Source organism: Pteropus vampyrus, unplaced genomic scaffold, assembly GCF_000151845.1.
Source record: "Pteropus vampyrus isolate Shadow unplaced genomic scaffold, Pvam_2.0 Scaffold48, whole genome shotgun sequence".
Taxonomy (NCBI): domain Eukaryota; kingdom Metazoa; phylum Chordata; class Mammalia; order Chiroptera; family Pteropodidae; genus Pteropus; species Pteropus vampyrus.
In genome coordinates, this window is record NW_011888829.1 from 1,641,354 (window position 1) to 1,668,996 (window position 27,643).

At 43.5% G+C, this 27,643-nt stretch overlaps 1 protein-coding gene across 1 annotated transcript in view; it reads right to left on the reverse strand.

Annotated features, from left to right (window-relative positions):
* Positions 1-27,643, reverse strand: part of TBXAS1 (thromboxane A synthase 1) — a 143,366-nt gene that overhangs the window by 103,101 nt on the left and 12,622 nt on the right. Inside the window, 2 exon segments of the mRNA XM_023530283.1 lie at positions 5,753-5,805; positions 8,512-8,605. Of these exon segments, the coding sequence (XP_023386051.1) occupies positions 5,753-5,805; positions 8,512-8,605 (147 nt within the window).

Below are 27,643 nucleotides of genomic sequence, written 5' to 3' on the forward strand. Positions count from 1 at the left end.
GTGTCTTCTATGTCAGAGAGCAGTCATGTGACACGGGGATGCAACAGGTTGAATCAGAGCCTTTTAATTCCCAGAGGTCTCGATCTATGGCAGTAGGCCAGCAAATCTCCCACATGTTGATGACATAGCCGTCTGCCTGCATTACAGTAGGCCATCGCTATGCCGCTCTTCGGTTTCATTTAAACAGTACAAAGGGCACTTACATGAGGTTTTCATACGTCAGTCACTTCCAGAGCACACACTGCCCTAATGGATGGCACCGTGGAATCTGAGCTTTAAAAAGCACCGAAACGTTCTTATCGTTTTCATTGCTGATGCCACATGCTTTTCCACATGTATCCCAGAGTTCTCAGCTTCCTCACTGCCAGGTGACAAGGTTCTATTTGTTCATGCGTGCTAGCTAATTAAATAAAAAATGGTGTTAAAAAGCTCCAAGTTGGAGGCATATGGGACACCTCTACCTCCTGTGGGCATGAACCTTGAGTCTAAAGTGCCAGGTCCTTTATACTGAAGGCTCATTTGTTTGCTGAATTGATTTTTCCCGTGCGTGGATCCCCGGTTCCCTGGGAGATGGATTGCTTTAGATTCTGATATTTGTGGAGATGTTCTTAGAACACACTTCTGCTGCTAGTTACAAGAAGGTGCTACAGGGATGATATCCAAACAAGGGTATTCCCTGAGGCACTGGCATATGACAAGTCAGAAATACATATGGGAACTAATAAATGATAAAAGTGAGATTTCAAATCTGTTGGAAAAGGATGAATTCCCAGTTGGAACACCACCGTCTGGAAAATATAAGGGTGGATCCATACTCCCACGTTTACCCTCAGATTAATTCCTGGTGTATCAAATATCTAAAATTGTTTAATGAAATTTTAAAAAAAATTAGAAAAATGGACATTAAAAAAAAAAAAACTTTTGGTGGAGAAAGCCTTTCTGAATCAGATACAAAATGTAGACACCATTTAAATTGATTAAATTCAACACAAAAACGAGTGTTTGGAAAAAATACATAATAAAGTCAAAGACAAATGATGAAAAGGAGAAAGTATCTGCAGTATAAATTTAAAGGGCTATTTTCTTTTATATATGAAGAGCTACAAATAAATTAGGAAAAGACAAATAACTCAATGGAAAAGTAACAAAGGATTCTTCAGAAAACGAAATACAATGGATTTTAAACATATGAAAAGATGCTCAAACTTGCTCATGTTTAGAGAAATGCAAATTAAAGCTGCCATCAAATGGTTAAGATTTAAAATTGTGACCACACATTTTAATGGCAATTATGTGAGAGAACCAGGTGCTCTCATACACTTATTTATGTGAGTGTAAATATATAAACCCTAAAGAGAGCAATTTAGTAATATTTGTCAGAATAAAAATGTGGATAATCTTTGACCTAATAATTTCATTTCTAGTCATTCATCCTACAGATATACAAGACAGCGATAATGTATATACAAGAATATTCACTGCAGTATTGTTTATAAAAGTAAAAGGTAGTTCATCAATTGAGAACTTGTGTTTTAAATTAGGATACATCCAAACAGGGGAATCCTTAAAAGAAAGAATAGCATTTAACAAGAACGAATGTATCGAAATGGGACAGTTTCCCAAAGATCGCGAATGAACAAAGCAAGGCAAAGAACAGCACCTACCATATATTATCCATTTGAGTATTAAGAACTTAATAACAGAGGTTGCTTCCGAGGAGGAGCGGTTAAGGGTCCAAAGTGGGAGTCAGTTTTACTTTTTTCTGGGTATTCATCAGCCCTTTATGACTTACAGTGTACATGCTTACCTGCTTATAACTTAAGGTTCTAATGAGAGTATATGAGATCATTCAACAAAGCTGACTTGATGAAGGGACACAGGAATCAAGTGCCATTAACCAAGTGGAAGGGCATAGGTGATGGACACCAGGCAGCATGAAAATAAAGTTCAACAAAGGGGAGATAAGTGCATACTAGAAATCGCGACTAAAGTGATATAAGAGCAAGAAGAAATGGGGATGAAGCTAAATAAAAGAGCAACTATAGAGCTATCACTTAAAAGACAGATGAGATAAGGAGACAAGAGGCTGTGGATAGAAGCCTTTAGAAGTTGCAAATGAGCTGAACTTAGGGTGCTGTGTGCGTATTTTATTTATAAGTAATTAATAGTAATAGCATCATAAAGGCTTGTCATCTACTGAATTACAAAGTCAGTTACAACTTGGAGGGGGCATAATCTCTATCCTTTTTATATTAAATCACAAATGTGTGATGATTATGTTGATACTGTCCTTTTAGGTCTTGGGAAGGAATATAAATCCAACTTAGTGCTCATTCTCAGACTGAAGGAGATAACCAGTAATCATTCATTGACTCAAGGTTATCTAAAGCAAGAGAGCCTTGCTATCTTCATATGAGGTCACCAAAGATACTACTATACAATTCAAAAGAGTTCTAATTAAGTATCATGAATAAAAACTGTGTAGGTGCGCATGCCAGTCCATCCACTTTATATTTAAGTTCAAAAAAGGCAGAGGCAACATGCGTAGTTTCATTTGCAGACAGCCTGACAAAGCCGGCTATATAATTAGACATTTGGTAAAGACATTTTATTCTCAGTAGTGGTGGTGGTAGTGGTGGTGGTGATAATAAACACTAATGTCGCTGTCCTCTCTTGGCAGAAAGCTCCTCCAACAATATCTTCCCCAGAGCAATAGCTGGGAAGGAAAATGGGCAAGGAGCTGATTTCGAGTTTAGAGACCCAAACTCTGACCGAGTGGCTATGATGACAACCAGATAATAAGCATAAACACTCATCATATATGGCTTTCAGGGCCACATTTCTCTCAACACACAGTTCTGTCCTGTCATCTGAAGACACAGTGCACCTCTATGTGGAAGTAACAATGTGAGATTTCACTTGTCAAATGGTGAACCAATCTATTATTTCAGCTTTGAAGAGGCTCAATCTGCTATTGATAATCCCTTCTAATGATAAATATAGTCTAAAAATGAATGTAATTTAAACCAAATCATTTTGTAAAGGAAGGCTCTTTCATGGCACATAGTCCATCCTTGACATTCCCAATCAGTAAAACCATTTTGCTAAACTTTAAGCAGTAACAAAATAATTTTTAGGGCTGAAAAGGACATTAAATATAGGCTAGTTCAACTCTTTCATTTTAAAAAGTGAACATACTGAGTGTCATCAAGATTACGGAGCTCACACAGGACTTTCCGCCACTACCACGTTGCTGTTAAATCAGCAGTGGACACATTCAAAACGAAGTCAGCATTTTACGGCTCATCTTTTTTTTCTAGAGCAGAAAAAGTTGATAGCTTTGTATGAAGAAATTATGCCATCACCTTCCATTTTTTCCCTTTTCACTAGAGGTGGGAACAAAGAGTGGAGATAATACTGCAATTTCTATCCCTACAACCTCATTTGAAACCATTCTCTTTAAGTTTTCTTGAAATGAAAAGGATAAATTGTGTTAACTTAGTTAAAGTTGGAGAAAAAGTTGATTGGACATTCTGTTGTCAAGGAAACCAATTGTCTTACTTTCTCTCATTCATATTCATTCTCATTCTCATTTTCTTCCACCCCCCCCATGCACATGCAGATATGCATGCGCCATGCCACCTACCAGTTAATACGGCGCCCTTTAAACTCTTCATCTGAGATTTTAAGATTATTTTGAAACACCCAGGGGTTCTACTCTGAAAAATCTGTACAAGGAGTACTCAAGGGAAATGATTCCTAGAATTCAAACTCAGGGAGGCCTTTTTCTAATTCTGGTGAAGCTACTGTCATTCTGAGTCAGTACTATGTCTCCAAAATATAAGGGACTGTCTCCAAGGTCACTGTCAAGTCATCTGCAGAATGAAACTATTGGGAAGAGAAAACTTGGATGATAACTTTTACAGAACAATAGAACAGCATGAAAGAAAGAGAAAGGTAAACGGTTCAATCCCTTGAGCCTTTATTGAGTATCACGCTTCAGGCAAGAAGCTATGCACTAAAAAAAAGAAGAAAGAAAGAAAGAAAGAAAGAAGGGAGGAAGGGAGGAAGGGAGGAAGGGAGGAAGGGAGGAAGGGAGGAAGGGAGGGAGGAAGGGAGGAAGGGAGGAAGGGAGGAAGGGAGGAAGGGAGGAAGGAAAGTAAATGAAGACCGAGCTAAATGGGATTTTCGAGAGTGAGGTAGAGTTGCTTACTGATGAAAGATATGCACCATCTCCCTGCCCTTCCACCAGAGGTATACACCTCCCTGCTCTATCAGTGTCAAGCTTGGCCACGTGACCTGTTGTCCTGACTTTGAGTTTGGCCAAAAAACTTGGTTTGGCCGACAGGATGTTAGCAGATGCGATGCAGCAGAAACTTCAAATGTTCTTGTGCTGCCGGGTTCGCCCTCTCGAACTTTTGCCTTCGCCATGAGAAGAGCCTGCCCTGCCTGCGGCTCCAAGGAGGATAAGAGATGTGTGGAGCAGAGCTGCCCCAGCTGAGCCTGGCCCAGATGAGCCACCTCCCAGATGCTCCAGGAAGCCCAGCTGAGCTTCCCAGCCAAGGGTAGCTTACATCAGTCAATCCCAGCCAACCCTTAGACACACGATAAATAATGTGTCGGTTAAGTCACTGCGTAGTGAGTGGCTTTTTAGAGTAGTTTGTTATAGAGGAATTTACAGACTAATACAGAAAACGTCTAGTATAACATCTGCATTTGTTATTGTCGCAGGGTCACACAGCAGTCTAAAGAGCGGTTAGAAGAACTTAGCCAAAACCGTGGGTCTCCTGGGTAGAGCTAGTCCCACAAAGGGCACAAGTTGCTCCCTTCCGAAAAACATCGTTGGGAGAATAGTCCTATGATTGAAGGGACCCCCCAAGCCCCTGGAGCCCATCAGTCCACACAACCGAACTTCACTGCGCCTGAAAGCATTATCGCCGACCTGGGGGGGTGGGGGGGGTCTGGAAAAAGGCTACTAAAAAAATCACCCAGTGGCCAAGGAGAAGCGTGTGGGAACAGACCGAGATGATTGGACGCCAGTGTAGAAAGACACGGTTGAGAATCAGTACGATTCAAGTCTGTGAGATCTTGAGTAGGGTAAATGATCTGAACATGGGCGTGCTCACAAGATTCCGGAATTTTAGTTCTTTCAAGGTGGGCAGGGAGCATACTCTAAAGCATACAAGGGAAAAACACCAGGAAAAGTAAAGGGAAAGGCTATATTACTTTACATGGCTGAGAACTAGGGCGACCACATGTCCCGTTAGATCCGGGCCGGTCCTGGGGTAATTATTAATAGCACCTCCTTTCGCTTTTAAAAATGTACTGGATTGGATGGTAGACGATAACGGTCTTACAGCTAACAGTATGTTTTACTCAGAGACGGGGTCCAAGTAGGGTTTAGATGGTTTCGTGGGGAAAGACCTGTCACAGGTTATCCAAGCAAATTAGACCAAAGCATGGAAGGCCACCGCGTCCCACTGCAGCACACTCTCGTGCACCCTTTGTCGTGAGAGGTGGCGAAGGCACGCAGAGCCTGACCCAGTTCGTCAGGGTCTCAGAGGCTGGGAAGTGGTGGTGTTTCAGGCTAGCACAGTGTCCCCCTGGGGTCCCTCCTAGGGCCCTCGTCTGTACTTCCGGGCACTCTCTTTGTGGCTCCTCGAAAGACAGAAACCATCTTGCCATTACGTCCATGTCAATTCAACGTGCAAAGTTCAAAATATGTGGAAGAAGAATAGAGTCTCTCTCTTACCCACACAGAGGTCCATACAGCTTTCTGAGCTCCATCTGACTTTCCCAGAAGCCCTGCAGAAACACAGCACTGTAGTGAGAATACGATTCAGACTTATTCAGAAAAAAAGTCTGGAACAGCGAGAACGCAATTACATAAACGATCAGAAAAGAATTGAACTGATATTGCTTTCAAGGACTTTCGAGTGGTAGAAGAAACTAACAGCTTTAAAAATATATGTCGCCGAGGGAAAGTCTCAGTCAGCTCTGCTATAAAGGACAGAAGAGATCATCTGTACTTAAACTATTCGTGTATAATTGCTACTAAAGTATTTGAAAACTATTTGCTTCCTCAACTATGTTAACATTCCCCTCTGCAATTTGGTTTATATTATTATTATTATTATTATTATTGTTATTATTCCTGGCAAAGCCTCTTTTCACAGCCACCGTATGTGTAAACGTTCTGCTAAGTTTATCCAAATGACCACGAATTCTGAATTACGATCCAAGTTGAATTTTCAGTAAAATCAACATCCTTAGAACATAAGGACCTTAGAGCAACTTTATATAGGACAAAGCACTAGACACATTTTTAGGGAAGGGGGTATGCCTGGAGACACACACGAGGCAGAGTGGGGGTGGGGGACAGGAAGTGCCAGACTCCCCGTGCGGTGGGGACGGAGTATGGAGTGTGCATGCAGGAGTACGTGGAGGAATTGTACAGGCGAAGGGTTGGAGATGGCTAGATCCACTGGGTTGCGGGAAGGAACTGTACATGCAAATATATGTGGGTCAGGAGGGAGGCGGGGGAGTGGAAAATGCTAGACTTGTCTCATGGGGATGGAGTATACGGGCAGGTAGGTAAGGGGCGGGGGAGAGCGGAGAGTCGGGGCGTAGAGGAGCCGGATGTCCTTGTTGGGAATATGTCCCATTCTCATTAAATCACTTTCACAGTCTAAGCTTTGCCATATATCAAGGAGAGCATATATGAATATAAAAATAGTCACTGAAATTACTATGTTCTAGAAAGCACTTGGCAGGGTTTGCACATACAAGGATGACGAGCTGAAAAGGAGCATATGTGAAATTATCCAGAGGCAGGAGCACAGTGTTCTCCTCCTACCGACGGTTAAGCTATTTGCCTCAAAACGTTAATACTAAATTAATTACTCAACCGAATGCAACCGATCATTCCCCACCCCCCACCCCCGCCCCCGAAATATGTGAAATTTATTTATTTAATGTCCTATCTGGTGTGTTGTTCTATTTTGACACTGAGCGATTTCTTTGCATTTGCTTCGAGGGGCTCGCAGGAAGCCCGAATGAGATAGCTGTGGGTTTAAAGTTGTGGCCACCCGTGAGATAGAGATGAGAGAGCAGAGTGTTTTAAAAACTCTAGGAAGAGAGACACAGCAGAGAAAGAACAGAAAAGAAGGACCGAAATAGCTGATGGTTTTCTATCTGGTGCCAAGGGCCAGCCTTTCCCATTGCAGGGGTGGCAAGGGACATTATCAGGATTGGCCCAAATTTAGTCCTTCCTGCCTTTGGCTTAGTGGCTCTTCACATGCTAGATCTGTTGGCTCCTGATGTTGGGTCCAGTGACAGCCCCGCCGCCCCCTCCCCATGAGTCAGCAGAATAAATCATCTGGTTTCTGAGAAAACCCAATGTGAGAAAAAAGAAATAGACTTAGAAGATAGAGTCTTGGCCCTCTATCTACCAACGCCTGCTGGACGTCTCCACTTGGATGTCGCTCTGGCAAATCAAACATGTCTCCCCAAACCAGCTTCCTTCCCGACCTTTTATTTCTGTCCGCTCATGCCATTCTCCCTGTCACCCTGCCTTCGAGGCAGGTTTGCTTCATCTTGCCTTGAATTCTCTACTCCTAATTAGTCACAAGAGGTACTGATTTGGCCCCTAATGTCCTTCTCTTGTCATGCTCATCACCACCCCCGGCCAAGTCTCCACCACTTCACCCCGAGACTTCAAAAACAATTGGATTCTACAGACCGAACCTAAATTCTCTCCCTTACAGAGTCATCTTCCAGTTCTCTGTCCCTCCCCTATTCGTGAAGGATACTACATGAATAGTTCTTCACTTGCCTTTCTAGACTGTCAGGAATCCAGTCTCTGTCTGACTGTCGGTCTATCTGTCTGTCTGTCAGATAGCTGCATTTCCTTGTGCTCCCCAGTCTTTGGCTTCCAGTCAGTCTTGGCTGCTTATCGAGCTGTGTACTGGTTCTTATGCAGATACAATCAAACACGTTATTCCTCACCTGGTTTGTGTGTCCTTGTCTTTGTGTCTATCACTCCGGTAGGACCCCTTCCTCCAGGAAGTCCTCCAGGACGATTCTAGCCCTGGCTGATCTGCCTCTCCTCTGAAGGACAGCCACCCAATCTAGTGCTGGGATATATCCCATCGGGTGTTGTCCACCATTATTTGATGCGTGCCCTCGAGGGCAGTAGTAACTTCTAATTCTTCTGCATTCTAAGGCCTGGCACATTTAGATACTCAATGAATGGGGTTTTGGGTGAATGGCTGAATGAATGAATGAATGAATGAATGAATGACAGGACTCAATACATATTGATGATTGATAAGCTCTAGATCATTGTCACCACATAAGAATTCTTTCAAGTAGAGGAAGGCTCATTATGAAGCACCTTCACATAAAGACCACCCCAGCAGGAGGTGACCTAGATGGAGCAGTGCTTCATGGATAAAGCTGCACCAGGCTCAGTGTATCTTATGCTAGAAGGAAATGGGAGACAGTCCTTACCTGGCGGAAAAATGTCAAGTTTCCAATAAAAGGACAAGGCTTGGGATGTCTGATGCCCAACTTCTCCAGTCTTGAAAAGGCTGACGTAGAGTACCTGAGGGGAAAAGCAAATTTTGAAAATAAAGTGAAGTTCGCTTTCAGCCTTTGGCCCAATAAGAAATCAGAATTGTCGAGTTCTCCAGAAGTAAAGGTAGAAGAAGATTCCAGCTGATCATGTCCAATGACTGAAGGGGTGGAGGCCTACAGGCAAGTGAGCAGCATGGAGCTCAGGAAATTCCTCCTGACTGAATGCCAGGCTACAGATCAAGGAATCTTAAAATCTCACAGTTGGAAGACACCTTAGAAATGATATAGTCCAAATACCCTTTCTCCACCTAAAATGTCCGTCAATAAATAAATTGTTTTTTTAAAACACACCTCTCCCCAGTTCAGTTCTTTTGCCTCTAAATCTACCATGAACAATTGTCTCAGAAGGCAAGGGAGAAAAATAGCAATGGCGACAATAAACTCTCCGCGCAAATTTGTGTATTTTCTTGGCCAAAAATGACCCCTGCGCATAATTTGTCCCTCATCACATTCCATGGCCTAATAGAGAAAAATAAAAAATGGGAATGGAGGGAACACACTGCGGAGACAAGACCTCATCACCAACTGCTTTCGACCTCTTTACGTCTTTGTTTTCATGGTCTAAAACCATATGGGAAGCATATTTTCTTAACCAAAAATCAGGAAATGTGGCCCGACAGATTTCTGTGCCACTTTCCAGGAGAAAGCGGCAGTCTGAGAAGTGCAGTGTGGCTGTCAAAACATTGGAATTACTAGGATATTTCAACAGTTTATGGGAACAGAGGGATGTTGCAGTTAAAGTCAGAACTGGCTTAGAAAAACCTGGACATATGGCTGTGATCCCTAATCAGCCAGCTAATTAGGTCGAAAGTTCAGTTAGTTCAGAAAAATTAATGAGTCAAACTGGGTGTTTAGCATCATGCAGGGACCAGCCAAATCTTAATTTAGGAGCAGGGAAAAAAAGAGGGTGTCAATAGAGCTGGGCTTCATAGCAGTACTGGAGCTTTAAAAAAAAAAAAAAAAGCAAAAAACCACCGGCTACTGTAAGAATCACTCACTTATCATCAGAAAGATGGAACGTTTGTATAGTCTTTGACTTTCCCCCGCTCCGCTTTCCTGCCTTCGGTCCAATAAGGAGCCCTGAAAATAACACCCTTTCATCGAATAGTCAAATATTCAGGGAAAGGCCAACCCAGCTTGAGTGCTGATTCATGTTATTCTGAGTGATGGGTCTGCTTTTAAAGCGGCCACGGCCACGGGAGAACCAAGCCAGGGGCAGAAGGGGAAGGAGGGTTCTCCTCCTGGCTCTCCCAACCAAAGCTTCCACCTATGGCTCTGCGATCGGGTTTGAATGAATCCCCAGGACATCACATCTAAGTCCATGTTCAAGTGTAATTACAGACCACACTCAAGAGCCACGTGTGAATTACACGGATTAGTCATGCCCGCATTCCTCTTCATTAGCATTTATACCAAAGGTTGACAGCACAAGATGTAAAAGTTATTCTTTCGAGTAGACTATGATGTTTTAAATGATTCCCCACACACCTAAGAGGAAAGACCAAAAGAGACTTACCAGTCTACTTAACACTTCTCTTAACATCCCAGATTTGTTTTATAGGTTCATTTCTTCATCGGTTTTTGTGAATTATTTTCTAAATGTAATCTCTAATGGGCAGAAGGAAATATGTCATCTTGGGCCACGTAATTACATCTTAATTTTGTAATTAGATGTCTTGATTGTCTAATTAAAGGACAAGAAGTCTGTACCTAATTACACATGCTAATTATTATGCAAGTCCATGCCCTAATTATGTAACTCCACTTACAAAAATACTGCTTGTGTGTCCCTGCACAAAATTCAGACATTTTCAAACATATGGCATCCACAGAGAATGTTCTGGATACGACCATAACTTTCACTTTGCAGTCTAGACTCAAGTATAGAACTTGAGTGTCTTCAGCTAGGAACTGGGTAAATGTTGCCATCCATAACTAGAGTCCTCGCACCGAAATCAGCAGGGAGAGATCACCGCCACCAGACTTCTGGGCAGGACTGCAAAGTGGGTTTCATTTGTCTCGTTCCTACTGCCTCCTTTACACCCTTGTTTCATATTCTCTGGTCCCGGGATCCCCTCTGTCTCTCTCAACAGGTTCTTAACCCAGAATCTATGGACCCAAGGAGTTAGAGGTTCAATTATGTCATTCCAAAAGAGACAAGTAGAAGTCACAACTCCAGTACCTCAGAATATGACCCTATTTGCAGATAGCGTGTTTGTAAATATAGCTAAGATGAGACCGTACTGAAGTAAAGTGCGCCCCTAATCCATTGTAACTGGTGTCCTTATAGGAGGACAGCCAGGAAGACATGGAGACACAGGGAGAAGGCCGTGTGATGACAAAGGCAGGGAACACCGAAGATCATCGGCCAACCACTAGAAGCCAGGAAGAGGCAAGGAAGGGCTCTCCCCAGCAGGGAGAGAGGGAGCGTACCCCGTACGCACCTGATTTCAGACTTCTAGCTTCCAGAACTGTGAGACAACAAATTCTGGTGTTTTAAGCCCAGTTTGTGGTACTCTGTTATGGAAATGTTAGGAAACTGATATCCCAGGAATACTCATGAGTGAGTTTCAGAGAATCAGTGAAAAGGGATTTTTAAAAATTTTCCTCTCGGTACTTTTAAAGATTGTCATGGTGAGAGAAATTTGCTTTTTTATCTCAATGTGCCATGAATTCCTGTGCCATCAAAGTTCAGATGGCCAAGGATGCTACTGCGTAAAGCAGGCAATATGCAACCAAAATGTGGCCACCCCGTTATATTTAATTTAAAACAGCTTCTTTTGATGAGAATTAATGCAAATGTATCCCACAGTTATGAATATGGGCATCTATCATTGTTACATTAAGGATACTCAAGTTGGAAAATGTCAACGGAACGTATATGTAGTCGCTTCAGATAGCGCCCTTCGGTTTTCCTTTAATGCTGTCATTTATTGCGACAGGACGCAGATCCTGCCGGGCCAGTGGTGCACCTTATCCCGTCCATTCTCAAAATCAATTGCACCATGTGGGTCATTTACATAATAAGATTTGATTTTGAAAGCCTTGAAATTCCCCAATATTTCATTTACCCCAAGATAAAGCCCTTGAGTGATGCATTCGACGACAGTGGTCAGCCCCTCGTTCAACCAAAGAAGTCACTCGTGATAAATTGGGGAATATTTTGATGGATCATGTATTAAGGAGATGGCCCAGCTGATTGAGATTTGGAGCAAAAGAAGAAAATAGGCAAACAGGGCCTGCCCTTCCAGATTTCCCTCATTGCATATCTTAAGCAGAGAGGAATTGGTTTTTCTCTAGTGTACTTCAAGAAACAGCCAGCTCCTTGGTTCATCTGTTATGTCCTCACTGTCAGAGAATTTGGACTTGGTGAGCCACTTTGGGAAATTTTAGAGGCCGTTGATGTTTTAGAAATAGTGAAAGATTTCTTTGGCAAAGAGCATTTCACCTGGGACGAAGATCATGATGTTCCGGGCACAGGCGAAGCCATGAGTGCCAGGTAACACACCTGTCCCGCTCTTTGGAGGAGAAATTCCCCTTTCTCACGGTTATAGTATGCTTGCAAGATGCACGGCTATCAGAGGCTTTGCCAGCAATTTCACGAAAAGTCATAGCCACACCAGAAACTTTATTAGAAACACGACCTTAAATTGTTGCCTTTTGAAAAGGTTTTATGATGTGAGAGCAGAACATGTGGTTTGTTAGCTTTCCAGAAGACAAATCTTGAAATGCTTGACAGAAATTTGGGCAAAAAAGCTAGAACTATCAGGGAGAAAGCCTACTCTCATTTTATTGTAATTCTTTCTAGTTTTTATTCTCCGAGTATTTTTATATGTGTGAGATCAGATTGTCTATATTTTTTTCTATTCCTATTTCTTTATATATATATTTTTTTCATTTAACATAAGGAAAAATCTCTATGTTATTAATTCTTTATGAATATTATTTTTATGGCTATAATACATTCCTCTTGTGGACATGTCATAATTTACTAAACTATTCTTATTAAATATTTAGGATATCCTCAATTTTTTTGCTAATTTAAGTTATGCTGCTACAGGGAACATCTCTGAGCATGAAGTTTGTCTAGCACTTTATGCATAAAGCTTTGCCAGATTTGAAGTCCATAGTCACTGGTTTTAAAGGTTGACACGCCAAATTACTTTCCGGAAAGTTTGTCCCAGTCCGTGTCACCAAACGCTCTCATAAATTTTTTTCCTAATTTTGTAGACACATCAGTGTATCTGAATGTCTGCATTTCTTCCATTACTAGAGAGAACTTTTTTATGCCATCCCTTTTTCTGTAATTGCAGAAATATTTCCCAGCTTTGAAACTATTCTTTCCACTGCCCCGCCCCCCCCCCCCCCCCCCCCCCCCCCCCCCCCCGACTTCATTTCCACCACAGTTGATCTGAGTCGCAGGCAGAATTGTGCTACACCAATCGGTTAAAAAATTAGTTGGAAAATGAGCAGTCGTTGATAGGTGACTGCACGCTGACTCCAAGCACATATTTGGCCAGGAAGAGGAAGATAAGCAGGTGGATTCTGAACTAACTAACTACAGCCTTGTTAGTTGACCTTAAATTCTATTTCCTTCTTCCTTGCCCCCTTCTTCCCCCACACCACAGCTAGAGAAACTGTAAGTACAGAAATGGCTTCGCTTGTGCTGCAAGGAAATACAGGGTCTCTATGTGAGGTCATCTCAGCGCCCCCGGTGGTGTCTCAGCTCCATTTTAGCATCCTCATCCTCATGTTCGGAACTCTGTCCTGTAACCCATTCCCTCAAGACGTTGCTCTCACTTGCCCTCAGGGCTGAAGTCCACCTGGTTCACATTCACACATGCAGGTTGGTATCATTCATGTGTAGGAACACCACTTGTTTTTTTTATGCCAATCTTGTTATTAATGATTCTTCTAAACTTTCTAATTAGTTCTACTGGTATGCATATGGAATCTCTGTAATTCCTTATGCCGACAATTTTATACGATGCAAATAATATAAATTTGTTCTTTTCTAATTCTTTTACCTCACTTTTCATTTTCTTATTCCATTGGCTGGGACCTCTGGTAAATATTTAAAAGAAGCTGTTAAAAGAGAGCATTCTTTTCATATTCCTGGCTCTGTGGGAATGCATCTAATGTTTCAAATTAAGTGTGAGATTTTGCTAAAGATTTTGGATAGCTATCTTTTATTGTGTTAGGGACACTTTCTTATATTCCTAGTTTGCTTAGAAAAGTTTTTCTTGATTAGTTCTGTCATAGGTTTGTCTATTTTATTAATCTTTTCAAAGCTCCCATTTTTGCTTTTATTGATTTCTAAATTTTTGTTTATTTCGTTCATTTACGTTCCTATTTTAATTATTGCCTTCTATATTCTTTAGATTTGCCCTTGTTCTTTTTTTTTTTCAGCTTCCTAATAATTTAGCCCACTTATTTTCAATATGATTTTATTTTTAGTGACTGCGTTTAAGGCTAAAATATCCTTTTAATTACTTGAGCTGTATCTCACACATTTTTGAAATGTAGCTCTTCAGTGTATGTTGTATTCTAATAGGAAACTTCTAAATATATAATCTGCTAAACTAAGGAGTTGATTCTGTAACATCTTATAGTGGTGACACGTGGCATTTTTGTATTATTATGAATTCATGGATTTAAATATTTTTATATGTTTCGATCCACTACAATTATTATTTTATTTATCAAATCGTCCCATCTTTGGCTAGTTGAGTGCATATCCGTTTGTTCTTGAGTATTTTTGACAGAACAGCTTTCTTACTTTCTTAAATGACAAGATGTTCCAGGTTCATCCTGTACATTTCTGGCCCCAAACCTGGATCGGCAATTTTCCCAAGGAGCTCTGCTTCCTTTTACTGGAAGATGGCATCTAGGATCCATAAAAGGAAAAATACTTTTTGCTGTATTTCTTGGTGATACTTCATGATACATTTGATTCTTCAACTAAATGAATGCCTATTGAAAAACTTAGATTTTCAAACTTCTTAATTGACTCTTTTGTAATTAGAATTATTTTAAATGTATAGCGGTGCCTTACATTAAAGATCAATATGGTGAATCTCATCAGAAAGTGAAGGAATTCTTTTAAGTCAACGAATCTTTCCCAACTGTATTAGTTCCCTATTGCCATTGTAACAAATAACCACAAACTTAGTGGCTTAAAGCAACACAACTCATTATCTTATGGCTCTGGGGGCCAGAAGTCAAAATCAGTCTCATCAGGCTGAAATTGAGGTATCAGGTAGCAATAATTCCTTCTGGAGGATCTGGGGTATCGATCCTTCGTCTCCTTAGCTAATGGCTGCATCACTCCAGTCTCTGCTTCCAGTCACCGCATCACCTTCTGTGACCAGCTCTTCCTGACTGCCTCTTATAAGGACACTTATGATTACATTTAGGGCCCACTCAGGTAATCCAGGACACTTTCTCTGTCTCAAGATCCTTAATCACAACCATAAAGTCCTTTTTGCCATAGAAAGTGCCATTCATAGGTTCCAGGTATTAAGGTGTAGACATCTTTGGGGGCCACTATTCAGCCACCACACCAACTTATATCAGGCATAGAGCCTGATTTTGTTTTGGAGTACACTTGAAAAGGAGACGTGTCTGGGGCAGGGACTGCGAGATTGTCAGAGCTTCCCGTTTAGGGAGAGCTGGGTGGCACAGCCGATGGAGGGTGGGCAGGAGGTGAGCCCAGAGATCAAACAACACTCAGCCTCAACCTCAGGTCCCACAGAACCAGGCTTCGATGGCCCCACCAACTAAACAGCCAACAGATAAGTATTTTAAAGAAATACTGTAGTTAAAAAATAATAAGTCCTCCAGTTTATGGTTATTATAGTACAGAGTGTTACCTAATTTTTCCATTTTTATCCCAGCTTTTCAGGGCAGGAGAATCAGTTGAGTCAATAAATCTCAACTGGTATTGAGACATTAGTTTCCTAAATTCAGTCATTTGTATAGCATCTTTATAATTTTTACCATATGTGCAAATGGCTTGTGCTATTTGACATTCAATTTACTTTGAATAAACTTAAACGTATTTATTTTAAAAGTAAACTTTGTCACTACCATAAATGAAAACCATTACCACTTCCGTAAATAAAAACTAATGGTTAAAATAAAACACTTTACAATGAAAAATTCTGTTAAGTCCATGAACTCCCCCCCCAAATGATCTCACCTGTCACAGATGGTCTATAGGCCACTGCTGAGAAGACGTGGCTCTTGAGGATGGTCCAAGCAGGCCACATTTTAAAATGTGCCCTGTCTAGGTGTCCCTGGCTCGGCTGACAGTTTAACACCATGGTCAGAGAATGAGGAAGGAATCTCGGGTTTTCTCAGCATACACGTGGAGAATTAGATCAACTGTATCTTACTGTCTTGAATTTTGTTTCTCAGAACTAAAGAGAGCTGGTCTGTATTTGACATTGGATTTATTCCAAACTATGATAGTAGTTTACTCTTTATAAAAGGGGCAGGTCCTAGTAGCGAAGTCTTTTATCACTGTTAGGGCTAATGGACATGTTACGAATGAAGAGAATCATTGGGGTGACACATATTCAGTGCACGAGTGCACATCTCCTACATGTCAGGCACAGTGCTGGGTGCTGGGGAGGCTGCAGAGACGTGGCAAGTACAGGCTAGTGGACCAGACAGATGTTCAATGGCTAATGACAAGCAGTTAATTAAGCATTTCCATTATGATCCTTGCAGCAAAGAAGCATCACGTGTCAGATGATATGCCAGCTGAAATGTATGCCTTGTATACTCTTGGATGGTATTCATTGAAGCTGAAAAAAGCTTATGCTTTTGATCTCCGCCCCCTTCCACCCCCACCAAGTCTAGTTGTCAAAAAGCGTGGCCCTCCAATCTCTAGAAAACCATTAAACCGAGACAGACATATTAAAGCTGGCATGATAAGCAAGGCTGTGTCACCCATCGCCAGTGAAGGCACTGGAAGAAGCTGCCACCTTGAAAGGGCTGGTGTCCCAGGCAATGCCCGTCCCACCTCCCAAAAAAGCCAATTAATACCTTCTAGGATTTACGGCAGCAAATGGCACGGGGTGGGAGTCGAGGATTAAGAAGGGAGGGGACTCAGATGGAGGCCCAGAGCTAGGCCCAGCCTCAGCCTCTGTTCCCCAGTTCTCTGCCTCGTCACACAGTTGGTCACAGGAGGATTCTGGGAGCGTGCCTTGCCCTTTTGTGCCAGAAGATGGGGAAGAATGATGAGAGCAGAGCAAAGAGGAGTTTCACAACATGAAAACACATGCAACTCATCTTTCTATTTTAAAAATAGAACAAGGCAATTGAATTATGTCATAAAACCAGTTCAGTGGCTGATATTTATGAAACACTTCTGGATTTTCTAAAAGTATGTGACTGAATTTACCTAGACGGAGCTCATCCACCCCCCAACCAGTAAAACCAATGACACGTATAAATACAGCATCGAACCTTCCCCCAGAACCTCTCTTCGGATGGAAAAAGTGCGGAAAAAAGAATAACAGCTTAGTGCACTTAAAAATATATTTATAATAAAGATTTTAAAATAAAATATGCTAAAATTCATTGTACATTTAAATTTATAAATTTAACAATACAATTTTTTTATGTGTATATATTTCAAAATGAAAAGCTGCCTCATGTACCTGGCCCTTGGATATGTGTCAGAGGGTTGGGAGCCCAAGTGTGGCATTCTACAAAAGCCCGTGCCTCAGTCTGCTTGTCCCAGGAATTGGAGAATTGGGCTCTTGATAGGGAAAAAGCAAGCGAAAGAATTTCTTACAAAATCCATTCAAGTCCGAATTCTGCGTCTGTGGACTTGTCTCTTCCCCGTTCCCCCAACACTGAGTTCTGCAGCCCTGCTCTTGAGAATGAGTTTCTCATCAGAGAGCCACAGGCAGCTTCTGGGTTCTAGGGACACAAGTCACCCAATGTGCATGTTTGCAGAGGTGGGAAAATAAGTAGATCGCTCCAGACCAGGAGCATCGCCATGAGACAATTAAAAGGACTCTCGCTTCTCCTAGACAGGTAAGGGGCCAGGCCAGAGCAGAGTTCATTCTTATCTCTCCATCTGCCAGTTTAGTAGACTGGGCCTCACTGATAATTTTGCTCTCAAGGTAATGGCTTATTTAAGTAATTGATGGTGTTTGTCCTCACTGGGGAATCTTAGCACATCAAAAGATGTTGAGAAAGCCAAAATTCACCAAGAGCCTGAATTAATCACTTTGTCAAGCAGAACAAAGGCTGTCTTGCTTTGCTAATAATCCCAAATGAGGCAGCAACCCTCGGTTAAATAAGGAAACTATGATGCCTTTAATTAATGTTTCAAAGCGCTCAGACTCGCTTTTTTTACTATATTTTTTACAAGAATGTGGGGAAATGCATACAGAGCAGGTATTTCCCAAACTTCTCAAGTGCCGAAAGGTGAGACCAGGAGGCACTGACATTTATATAAAAAGATCTGGGGTCTTTAGTTGGTCAGTGTGTGTGGTCGTGCCCGGGTCAGAGGATGTTGGTCCTGGTGCATGGCCGCTGAGAAGCCACTGACCACTTCCTGCCTGTCCCACATAGCCACCTCAGCCTTTCTAGGCTGCACTCAAAACCCTGCCATCCTCCAGCCTGCTCTCTGCCTGGCTTTCTGATCCTAAATTGTGTCTCCTAAGACTCTAATCACCAGGCAGCTTAAGCTTCCCAAGCATCCCAATAGCCCTTACTCCATTCGACCTCCTCCTCCCGCTCCCCCTACCTCCGACAGCCCCAGGCCAGCCTGGTCCTTGTCTGGCATCCAGTCACACTGCTGGTCCCCACCGAGATCAGGGGGGCCACGTCAGAGCCCTGGGACCCCATAGGTCCAGAATAGGAGGTTGGACACATTGCTGTACTGGTCCGATCCCAGCTACACAGCCATCTTTAAAAGGATTTGGACCCCGCTAAGGCCCCTTGGAAGCCAGTGAGCTGGATGAGGGGATGGAGTCTGCAGGCCACCCAGTCAGTGATCCTTACAGAGTGCGGATACCATTCAAAGGGAGAGTAAGACCCAGCCCGATCCCCAGAGAGGAGCCAATGGAAAACAAATGGCGAGACGGGGGATCTCCCTTGGACTTGGGGAAGCCCTGACAGCTGCCTTCCGTAGACTTCCTATCTTACCTGATAACTCCCCATGGCTTCTAAATTGGTCACCAGTTAGAAACCTCAATGCCATCTTTGACTCTTCGTCAATCCTCGTCTGCAGTCGTCATCAAGTAATGTCAGTTCCGCTTTTAAAACATCTCTCTTAAGTTCTCCTTGCTTCTAACTGGCACTGCCCTATATCACACCTGCATAGTCTCCTCCTTGGGCATGGACTCTTCAGTGGCATCCCGAACTGGCCTCCCAGCCTCCAGTTTCTCCCCTCATCCCCCAATCTGCCACCCACACCAGGGCCAGAGGAGTCTTGCTAATCTGTGCGAATCTGACCGTGTCATGGCTGGTTTAGAATTCTTCATCGGCTCCCTGTCACTTTTAGACCAAGCACTAAACTCCTTTATTTGGCCCATAGGGCCTTTAATGATCTGGCCCCCACTTGACTCCAAGTCCCCGCCTTTAGACTTCAGCAATCTGGCAGGACTTGTTATGCCAGCTTGCTCTACTCTTCCCGGCTTTTACCCATGCTCTTCTCCAAGGCCAGGACTCAGGTGAAGCAAGGGAGGCATCGAGGGAACAGAATTTAAGGAGGCGCTCATGCTCTGGCATGTGCAGGTGCTGACCCTGCTCTTGCGTGACCCCGAGTGTGAGTGCCCCCTTAAATCTATGCCCCGGGTGTTCGGGTGTTCGCTTACCTCCCTCTAGCGTCTGTGCATTCTTTCCCCTGCCTGGTGTATCCACCTGTTTCTCTGCCTGGCAAGTCCTGATCATTCTTCGGGTTTCTGCTGGAGGGCTACCTACTCCAGGAACCCACCTGGCCTGTCCTAGGCACACGAAGATGTTTTCCTTGGCCGCCGGCCCCTAATGCAAAAGGACTGCAAACAAAGAGCAGCAGAACTCAGTGTATTGTTTGTGGGAGTATAATCCTGCCTAAGTTCATTATTTACTGTACCTGGTTCCGTTTCCATCATGTGGGCTTAGTCATCTGTAGTTAATCCTTTTGTTTTTATAAAGTCCTTAAAGAACCCTAAAGTTGTTATTGTGAAAGAGACATCTGCCTGGGGTGAACCCCAGTGACAGTTTGAGCCCTGAGAGGGCACAGAGCCTGGTACAGAGGAGGCAGTAAACTGCTTGCTGTTATTATGCCTCCGAGTCCTGCATGACAACAGAGAACAGTTAGCGAATGCTTCCCAGGGGCCAGGAACTACTCTGAGTGCTTTACGCATGGTAACTCATTTATTCCTCTCTACACTCAGTGTGTGAGGTTGTTATGATCATCTTCATTTTGCAGAGGCTCAGAGAGATTAAGTAACTCGCCCAAGGTCACACAGCGAGTTAAGTAGCCGAGCTGACATTCGAACCCAGCCTAGCTGGTACTGGAGTCTGTGCTCTTAGCTAGCTAGCAGCCTGTACTGTCTCTTGTTTTTATATGCGCAGAACAGCTAGTTGTCTACGGGACAGGAGGTGTGGAAAGCCCTGCTTTGCGCGCTTCTGTGGATTAAGGACTCTGAGGCTCCTGTGAAAGGCAGATGGCATTCACAGGACTGATGTCCCCTGGAGTTAATTGATCAGATTAGCCACTGAGTCAGTCAGCAGGGCCCCAAGACTTGAAACAAGGACAGGTAAATTTAAAGTGAAGACCTGGCCTCTGCAAAGAATAGAGGAGCTGTTTTTTTGGCCAGTTGAGTTGCTGAATCTCTAAGTAGCCAAGGCTGGTAGTCAGGGGCGCTGGGTGCTTGCAGTGAGTGCACAGAATGATTCTACGTTCTTTTGCATCCAGCCTAGTAGGCATTCAAAAAATATTTGCCAACTGGATTTGCAGTTATGTCTTCATAAACCCAGCCAATATCCTCGTCTTTCTATTGCACCACGACCTGCTCAATAGCCCAGAACAGGCCTGGGAAACCCAGTTCTGTCTCCCAGCTTGGCAGATGACTTAAAGAGCTTAGGCAATCAAAATAACAAAAGAATATTGTGAGTGTTTCAAAAGTACTTAAAATCTCATTGCATCTTGTTGGTTACTGGTAATCCCCAAATCTTTGTGTTGACCTGATTCTTGGCAAGTTCACTCATTGGCCTTTGATCACCTCTTAGCTACAGTGATCAGCCGTAGGTCCAAATGGAAGTTGTATAAAACCAGATCAAAAGGCAATAGTTCCAGTCTAAGATCACCAAGAGTCTCAATGTCCTTTGCTCATCAGTGCGGTTCTGGCTCTCACCCGCTCTGGGCTCCAGACCAAAAATGCACAGATCCACAGAACCTGCTTAGCCTTCCCCATGGGTTTGGCCTCTTCCCTGTCCCCTACACCTTATAATCTCTTGTATAATTACTGTCCCTTGTTCTAGTCCTGCCTCATCCTGGCCACACCTATCTCATCACCTGTATTAGTTATCCGTTGCTGTGTAACAAATCACTTTAAAACCTAAGTGGCTTAACACAACAAACATTTATTATTGCACACGGTTTCCAAGGGCCGGGAATCTGGGAGTGGATCGACTAGGTGGTTTTGACTCAGGGTCTCTCACAAGCCGGGGCTGCAATGATCTAAGACTTGCCAGGGCCTAGAAAATCTGCTTCCATGCTCACTTATGTCGCGGTGGACAGGCTTCACTCTGTGGGCCGCTCTGTAGGGCTGCTCGACAAGGCAGCTGGCTTCTCCCCAAACAAGGAATCGAGAACCCAAGAGGCAGCCTCTGTCTTTTATAACCTAACTTTGAAAGTAATATACTGTCACCTCTGCTGTCTTCTGTTGGTCACGTGACTGACCCTGGTACAGTGCGGGAGTGGACCATGCAAAGGTGTGACTACCAGGCGAGAGCGATCGTTAACGGGCCGTGCGGAGGCTGGCGGCCACATCGCCAGCACCCCGGTGCAAACAGATTTAATTAAAGGACATCCTTCTTCCAAAGTTCCACCTTGGGGTTTTCCAAGCTGGTTTCTAAGCCTCGTAAAGTCTATTAGCTGTTTCCTCCTCCGGTGAGGTATGGAGACAAGAGGAAGTCCTTCCATTTTTCATCGCACAAAGATGTATTTAGTGCCTCCTGGTGCCAGGCACGGTGCCAGCTGCCATCATGCATCACCAGGAGAATAGATAGGATCTACTTGGCTTTTACTGGAAAAGTAAAATCAGAGCAACTTGAAGCTGGGGTGGAAAAAATGGATTTAAAGCCTTCAGGAAACCACATGGCTACTAATAGCTAACGCTTCCTGAGCGCTCACTTTGGTCAGGCGTCGTACAGACACTGGATACACGCTGCCGTCTCTCACCACCAGCCGCATCCTCATTATGTCCGTCGTATAGATGGGGAAACTGAGACCTAGAGACCAGCCCCGCTGGTCGGTGGCCAGGCCACAGCCCAGGCCCGGTCTGTCTGACCGAAGGGCCTGAGGCCCCAGCCAGGCCTCTGACAGGTCTGTTCTGTCACCACGAGGCCTGCGAGGGGAGGGAGACCACCGCCGTCCCCTGGGGCCACCGTAACCAAGGACCGCAAGCTGGGGGATTGCGACAGTAACTTATTCTCTCACAGTTCTGGAGGCTGGGAGTCCAAAATCCAGGTGTCGGCAGGGCCGTGCTCTCTCTGAGGCTCTACGGGAGGACCCTTCCTTGCTCTGTGTAGCTTCGGGCGGCGGCCATCCGTCCTTGGCGTTCCTGGCTTGCAACTGCATCACACCAGCCTCTGCGTCTGTCGTCACATGGAATTCTCGCTGTGTCTTCGTGTCATCCCCACTCTGGGTGTCCAGACTTAACCGTTCTTCTGAGGATGTCAGTCATGGCCTAGAGCCCACTCTAATCCAGTATGGACTCATCTTCACTTGGTTATCTCTGCCAAGGCCCTATCTCCAAATAAGGCTGCATACTGAGGTGCTGAGTGGACATAAACTTGGGGGGCATATTACTCAACCCAGTGCAGATACCTTTCAAAGCCGCCCACAGCCCTAGGAGGGGCCTAAAGAGAATAACCCACATGGATGTGTTGGTAGGGAGGGGTCTTCCTGACCCCCCACCCGCCCCCCCGCCACCTCGCCTGGTGTCGGGGGAGGCAAAATGGAAAGAAAACAATCCTAGCGAAAGAAGACACTAATTCAAAAACATTTTCTTTTCCTGGCTCAGTCGGAATGTTGTGCTTTGTTTTTTATTTTGTCTATTGGGTTTGGTGGAGGTTTTTTTTGCTATTTATTGTTATGATACGAAGTAATCTATATTCTAGTTGTTTTAATCAGCACGCCCTTTTTATAGGAAAAAAAGAAATGAGATTTTTTGGCTGATTTTGGACTGCAAGAGCACCACTCCGTTCAGATTCGCCTAGAGGAGAGGGTACAAAAAGCATATGACAGGGAGGGGCTTGGAAGGGAGATAAAAGTCACTTTTTATCTTTGAAAGCCCAAGTTAAATTCACCTTATATAACAGACCTTGTGATACTGAGTTACACCCTTTCTTTCAGCCAGCACAAAGGGGTAGTTTCCAGAAGGGCAAGACATAATCCTAGAATATATTTTTTTCTTTAATAAGCCAGTAGGGCTCTAGCACCCATGAGAATATTTAAAGGAGTTCTGGAGCTATTTATCTGTTCATCCATAGCCGTTTCTAGGCATAACGGCATCCATAAATTTACTGCTGAGTGTAGAACAATGAATTTGTCCTAAACAATACAGCTCACAATTTACAAGGATGCCCCCTGGTCGTTGTATTTCAAGATAGGGCGAACACACTGTACTTTCTGTAGTCAGACTTTTTCCTGAATCCAGACAGCTATTCTAGTCTCCTGGGCCTCAGAAATGCCTTCCTTCAAGCCTGCTTTTCCGGACTAGAGTTGGGTCTTTTATGTGGCAGCTGCTCCCTTCCCTACCCCTTCCCCTAAATCAGTGTTTGCTTTTCTGAGAGTATACTTCAGCCCCTGACCTCTATCACTTATTCAGGCAGAAATTCTGGATACATTTCGGGGCTCAGCCCACGTTCAGACAGAGCCCCTGTGCCGAACTCGTGCTGATTCATCATTCCACGGCCATGACCTTCCATGTCAGTGTCTCAGCTGGCAGATTCTCCATCAACGTTTGTACTGTTTTCAGAGATCATTGTTTTCATTTACAATAAAAATCCAAACATCTAGGAGCTTTAAGGTTTTGTTTGTTCGTTCTTTGTTTTTGTCGTGGCTTCTTGTTTTGTCTTCTCATTCAAGGCCTCTTTCTGCTTTGCTACAGATTAGAACCCAGATGTGTGATCATGGAGCATGTGGTAGACTGAATTATTGCTCCCAATTCTTCATGTTCTCCTTGTATCTAAATTATACATCACCACCCTTTGTTCTATGAGTTTGAAGTACTTTCACTACCATAGGTGGAGTCTTCTTCCTTGCCCTATTAATGTTAGACCTGAGCGTATGACTCGCTTTAATTAAAGGAACATGAGCAGAAGTGACATCACTTTCAGACTGAGGCCTCAAGAGACATGGCTTATTCCTCTTGCATTTCTTGCCTTCCTGTGATCCATCAGGAATGGAACTTTGCGGAAGTATCCTCTTCAGCTTGGGCCCCATTATACATACCCGTGGACCCCACCTACAGACTATGAGAAAAATAAATGTTGTTTGCCAGTGAGTTTGGGGTGGTTTGTTATACAGCGTTATGGCAGCAACAGCTGACTAATACAAGGTCAACTCACTTCACTTCTCTGGACTTTCATTTTTTTCTTATCTTTAAAACGAGGCCATCTGGTGATAATCATCAATGTGCTCAACTTTTTTTCTACCCCTGCACACCTGAGGGCTCTGGAATGTACCCGACGGTAACAGAGACCAAATACACCAGCATCAAATATTGCAACTCACTGAAGAAAGAGAAGGATTGGGGAATGTGAATTCCGTTTAGGAACTAGAGACTTACTTGGTGGCCTTGGAGAGAGTCGTTTCAATGGGGAATAGAGCAGAAGCCCCATTGCAGGGCTGAAGGGTAAATGGGAGGTGATAAAGTGAGTATGTGTGGGGTCCTCTTTCAGGCCATTTGGCTGGGAAGGGCAGGATGGGTGGAGTAATAGCTGGGGTCGACCATACGATCAAAGAAGAGGTGGTTAGCTGGCAAGCTGGTTGGTTGGCTGGCTTACTTGTATGTTTTAAGATGAGAACATTGAACCTGCAAGGAAACATCGACAGTGTCGTAGTTAAGGGATAATGAAGGGAAGGGCTTGGACATGAGTGTGCAGGAAACGAAAGGTCTGGTTTATGAGAGAATGTAGAATAAGACTTACCAGGATTTATTTACTGATTTGGAATGCATCATTTACACTTCAAGTCCTCAAACCCAAGGGCAAGGCAAGTGTCAACCAATGAAACAAAGACCAAATGGAAAATGGAATTATGCATTCACTATTCACATCCAAGGATAAATGTAAATTCTGTCATAGGAAAATTTGAAAAAAAATTTCTGGAAAGCAAATCGAGTGTAAAGCTTGATTCATAGAGCGCTTTTCAGGAAATTGATTTTCTTTTCATTTTAAACACATACAAATAAGAAACGAACAGTCGCACCAATAGACTAATGATAATATAAGTTGATGTTAGATTTACTGTTTACAGAGTGCTCAACCTCCCTTATAAGGAAAAAGAAGGATGACTGTCCCCACCACCCCATTGGTAGCCATCTCCAACATCACCTAAGACTTCTTAGTTGCTAAATCCAATAGCTATTTTTTAAATCTCATCTTACCTGTTCAAGGTTAAAAGCTACCCAGTGGGAAAAGCCCAAGATCATTCAAAATGAAGCCACTTGTTTGAAGTACAGCTCTCTTTACCTTCGCTTCAGTGCATTCCTGGAGATCATGTGAGAATTCTGGATGGTGTTTAACAAATTAAATTAAAATTAGGATCTACCTAGCAGTTATGCAGTTACTGTTGAGTATAAGCCTGCAGATATTGGATAATAATAATGATTAACATTGATTGAACATTAACTGTGCCCAGCACTGCTCCAATTCTTACTTTATGTTTTAACCTATTTAATCTTCCCAACTTACTACAAAGTAAGTATTATTATCATTTCTATTTTACAGGCGGGGAAACTGAGACACAGAGACCTTACAAACTTGCTTAAGTTCACAGAGCTAGTCAGGACTTGAATCTAAAAATCCAAGCTTTGGACCATTACACCAAGTGGAGAAAGGCAGCCAAGAGTGAAGTGTTTTTAGTGTGTTTTTAAAAGCAATGTTGATAAAGTAACATGTGGCTAAAGTGCTTGAGAGTAGTTTATTTTCCTGAATGGGTTCAACAGTCACCTGTGCACTATGATTTTGTTGAGCGATCCTTCTTTCGTAGACTGTGCAGAGATGAACTTCAACCCACAGCCCAATCTAGCCTGAATTATAAAGACAAAATCTTTTCTTAAGATCCAGAGTTCGATTCAATGAAACTTTATTGTATAACAAACTGGAGTGGTAGCTGGTTGTAATGGTAGGCAGCCAGGAATGAATGGAAATTCTCTGTGGTGATATTCATAGCATCAAAGAACAACTAACATATATGGGGTGTTATCTACATATGCCAAGCACCGACCACACGAAATCCTATATATGATCTTTTAAAATTCAGTTTGGTTCAACAAATAATTGAGCGCCTTTTAGCTGATAGAAATATATTGAGTGCCCCAGGCATAACCCTGCCCACTCAAGGCTAAAGCTGAGTGAGTTCCAATCCTGTCTTTGGGGAACTCATCTTCTAATGGGGGAGCCAGGGAAGTGGTGAGAAAGAGAGAGAGGAGGTACCAGGTGTGGTGGGGCCGGGAGCACAGGGAATGCAGGAGCTCTCGCCTGAATGAAGGACACCCTAGTAGAGGGGAGGAAATTGGTGGCAAATGTATGGTATGTGGAAGAGACTGAGCAGCAGAGAACACTGTGCCGGTGGGACGCGATGGAGATGAACATGCAGAGTTGGGTGAGAGCCGGTCAGAGAGGGCTTCGTGTGCCAGGCCAGGGTGGGCAGTGCAGTGGTTTCATGCAGCAGAGTGGCGAGCTCCCGGGGTGTCGTTCTGGCTGCAGAGTTGCAGAACAAATTTGTGGGGCACAAGATGGGAGACGGGGAAACCGTTCGGGAGGCTATTTCTAGCCAAGGATGTTCCTGAAATCGTGAAGTACAGTAGAGAAGAGTAGATAGAGGGGAAGGAATGATTCGAGGACCACTTAGGAAGCAAGGCTGCCAAGACTGTGGATCGGTTGACTGTCGGAGGTGAGGGAGAGCTGGCCTGGGTGCCAAATGCTGAGAGGCAGAGATTATCAGTGAGGAAACTAGCAGGAATAGGGTGACTTTCCCACGGTCATTCAGCACGAAAAGTGTATGCGCCCTAAACCGTAAAGGCCTAGCTGATATCCACAATGGCCCGTTTCTCCTGAGACCTTCCCAATCACCTCCCTCTATCACCCCTTGTGTCATGAGATGTTGCTACCATTTTGGTCACTCTGTGTGCAGATAGAGTTCAAACCCGTAAATATATAACCGACTATGCATCACGATGCTTACGGCCCCAGGGCTCCCAGATTCCGATTGATCTGCGAAGACAGGAAGGGGGCACCTGATATATTTTCAACATTTCAAAGAGCCTAATGTAAATCGTGTGCTTATTGACAATAAGATTGTGCAGGTTAACTAAAATGTCAAGTTTTTTTGCTTTGGAGTGGAATTATAACTTGGCACACCAATGCTGGTTATCTCCTTGATCAGCTATTCTCATTGGCAGAGCTCCCATGAGCTTGTCTTTGAATAATTAAAAAAAAAAGGAAGGGGAAATAAATCAATCATTGCTTAAATATACATTGTTGTTTGGACAGTAGAACATGGGACCTATGGGGAAATGCTACAAGCAGTGGAAGGTGGTGA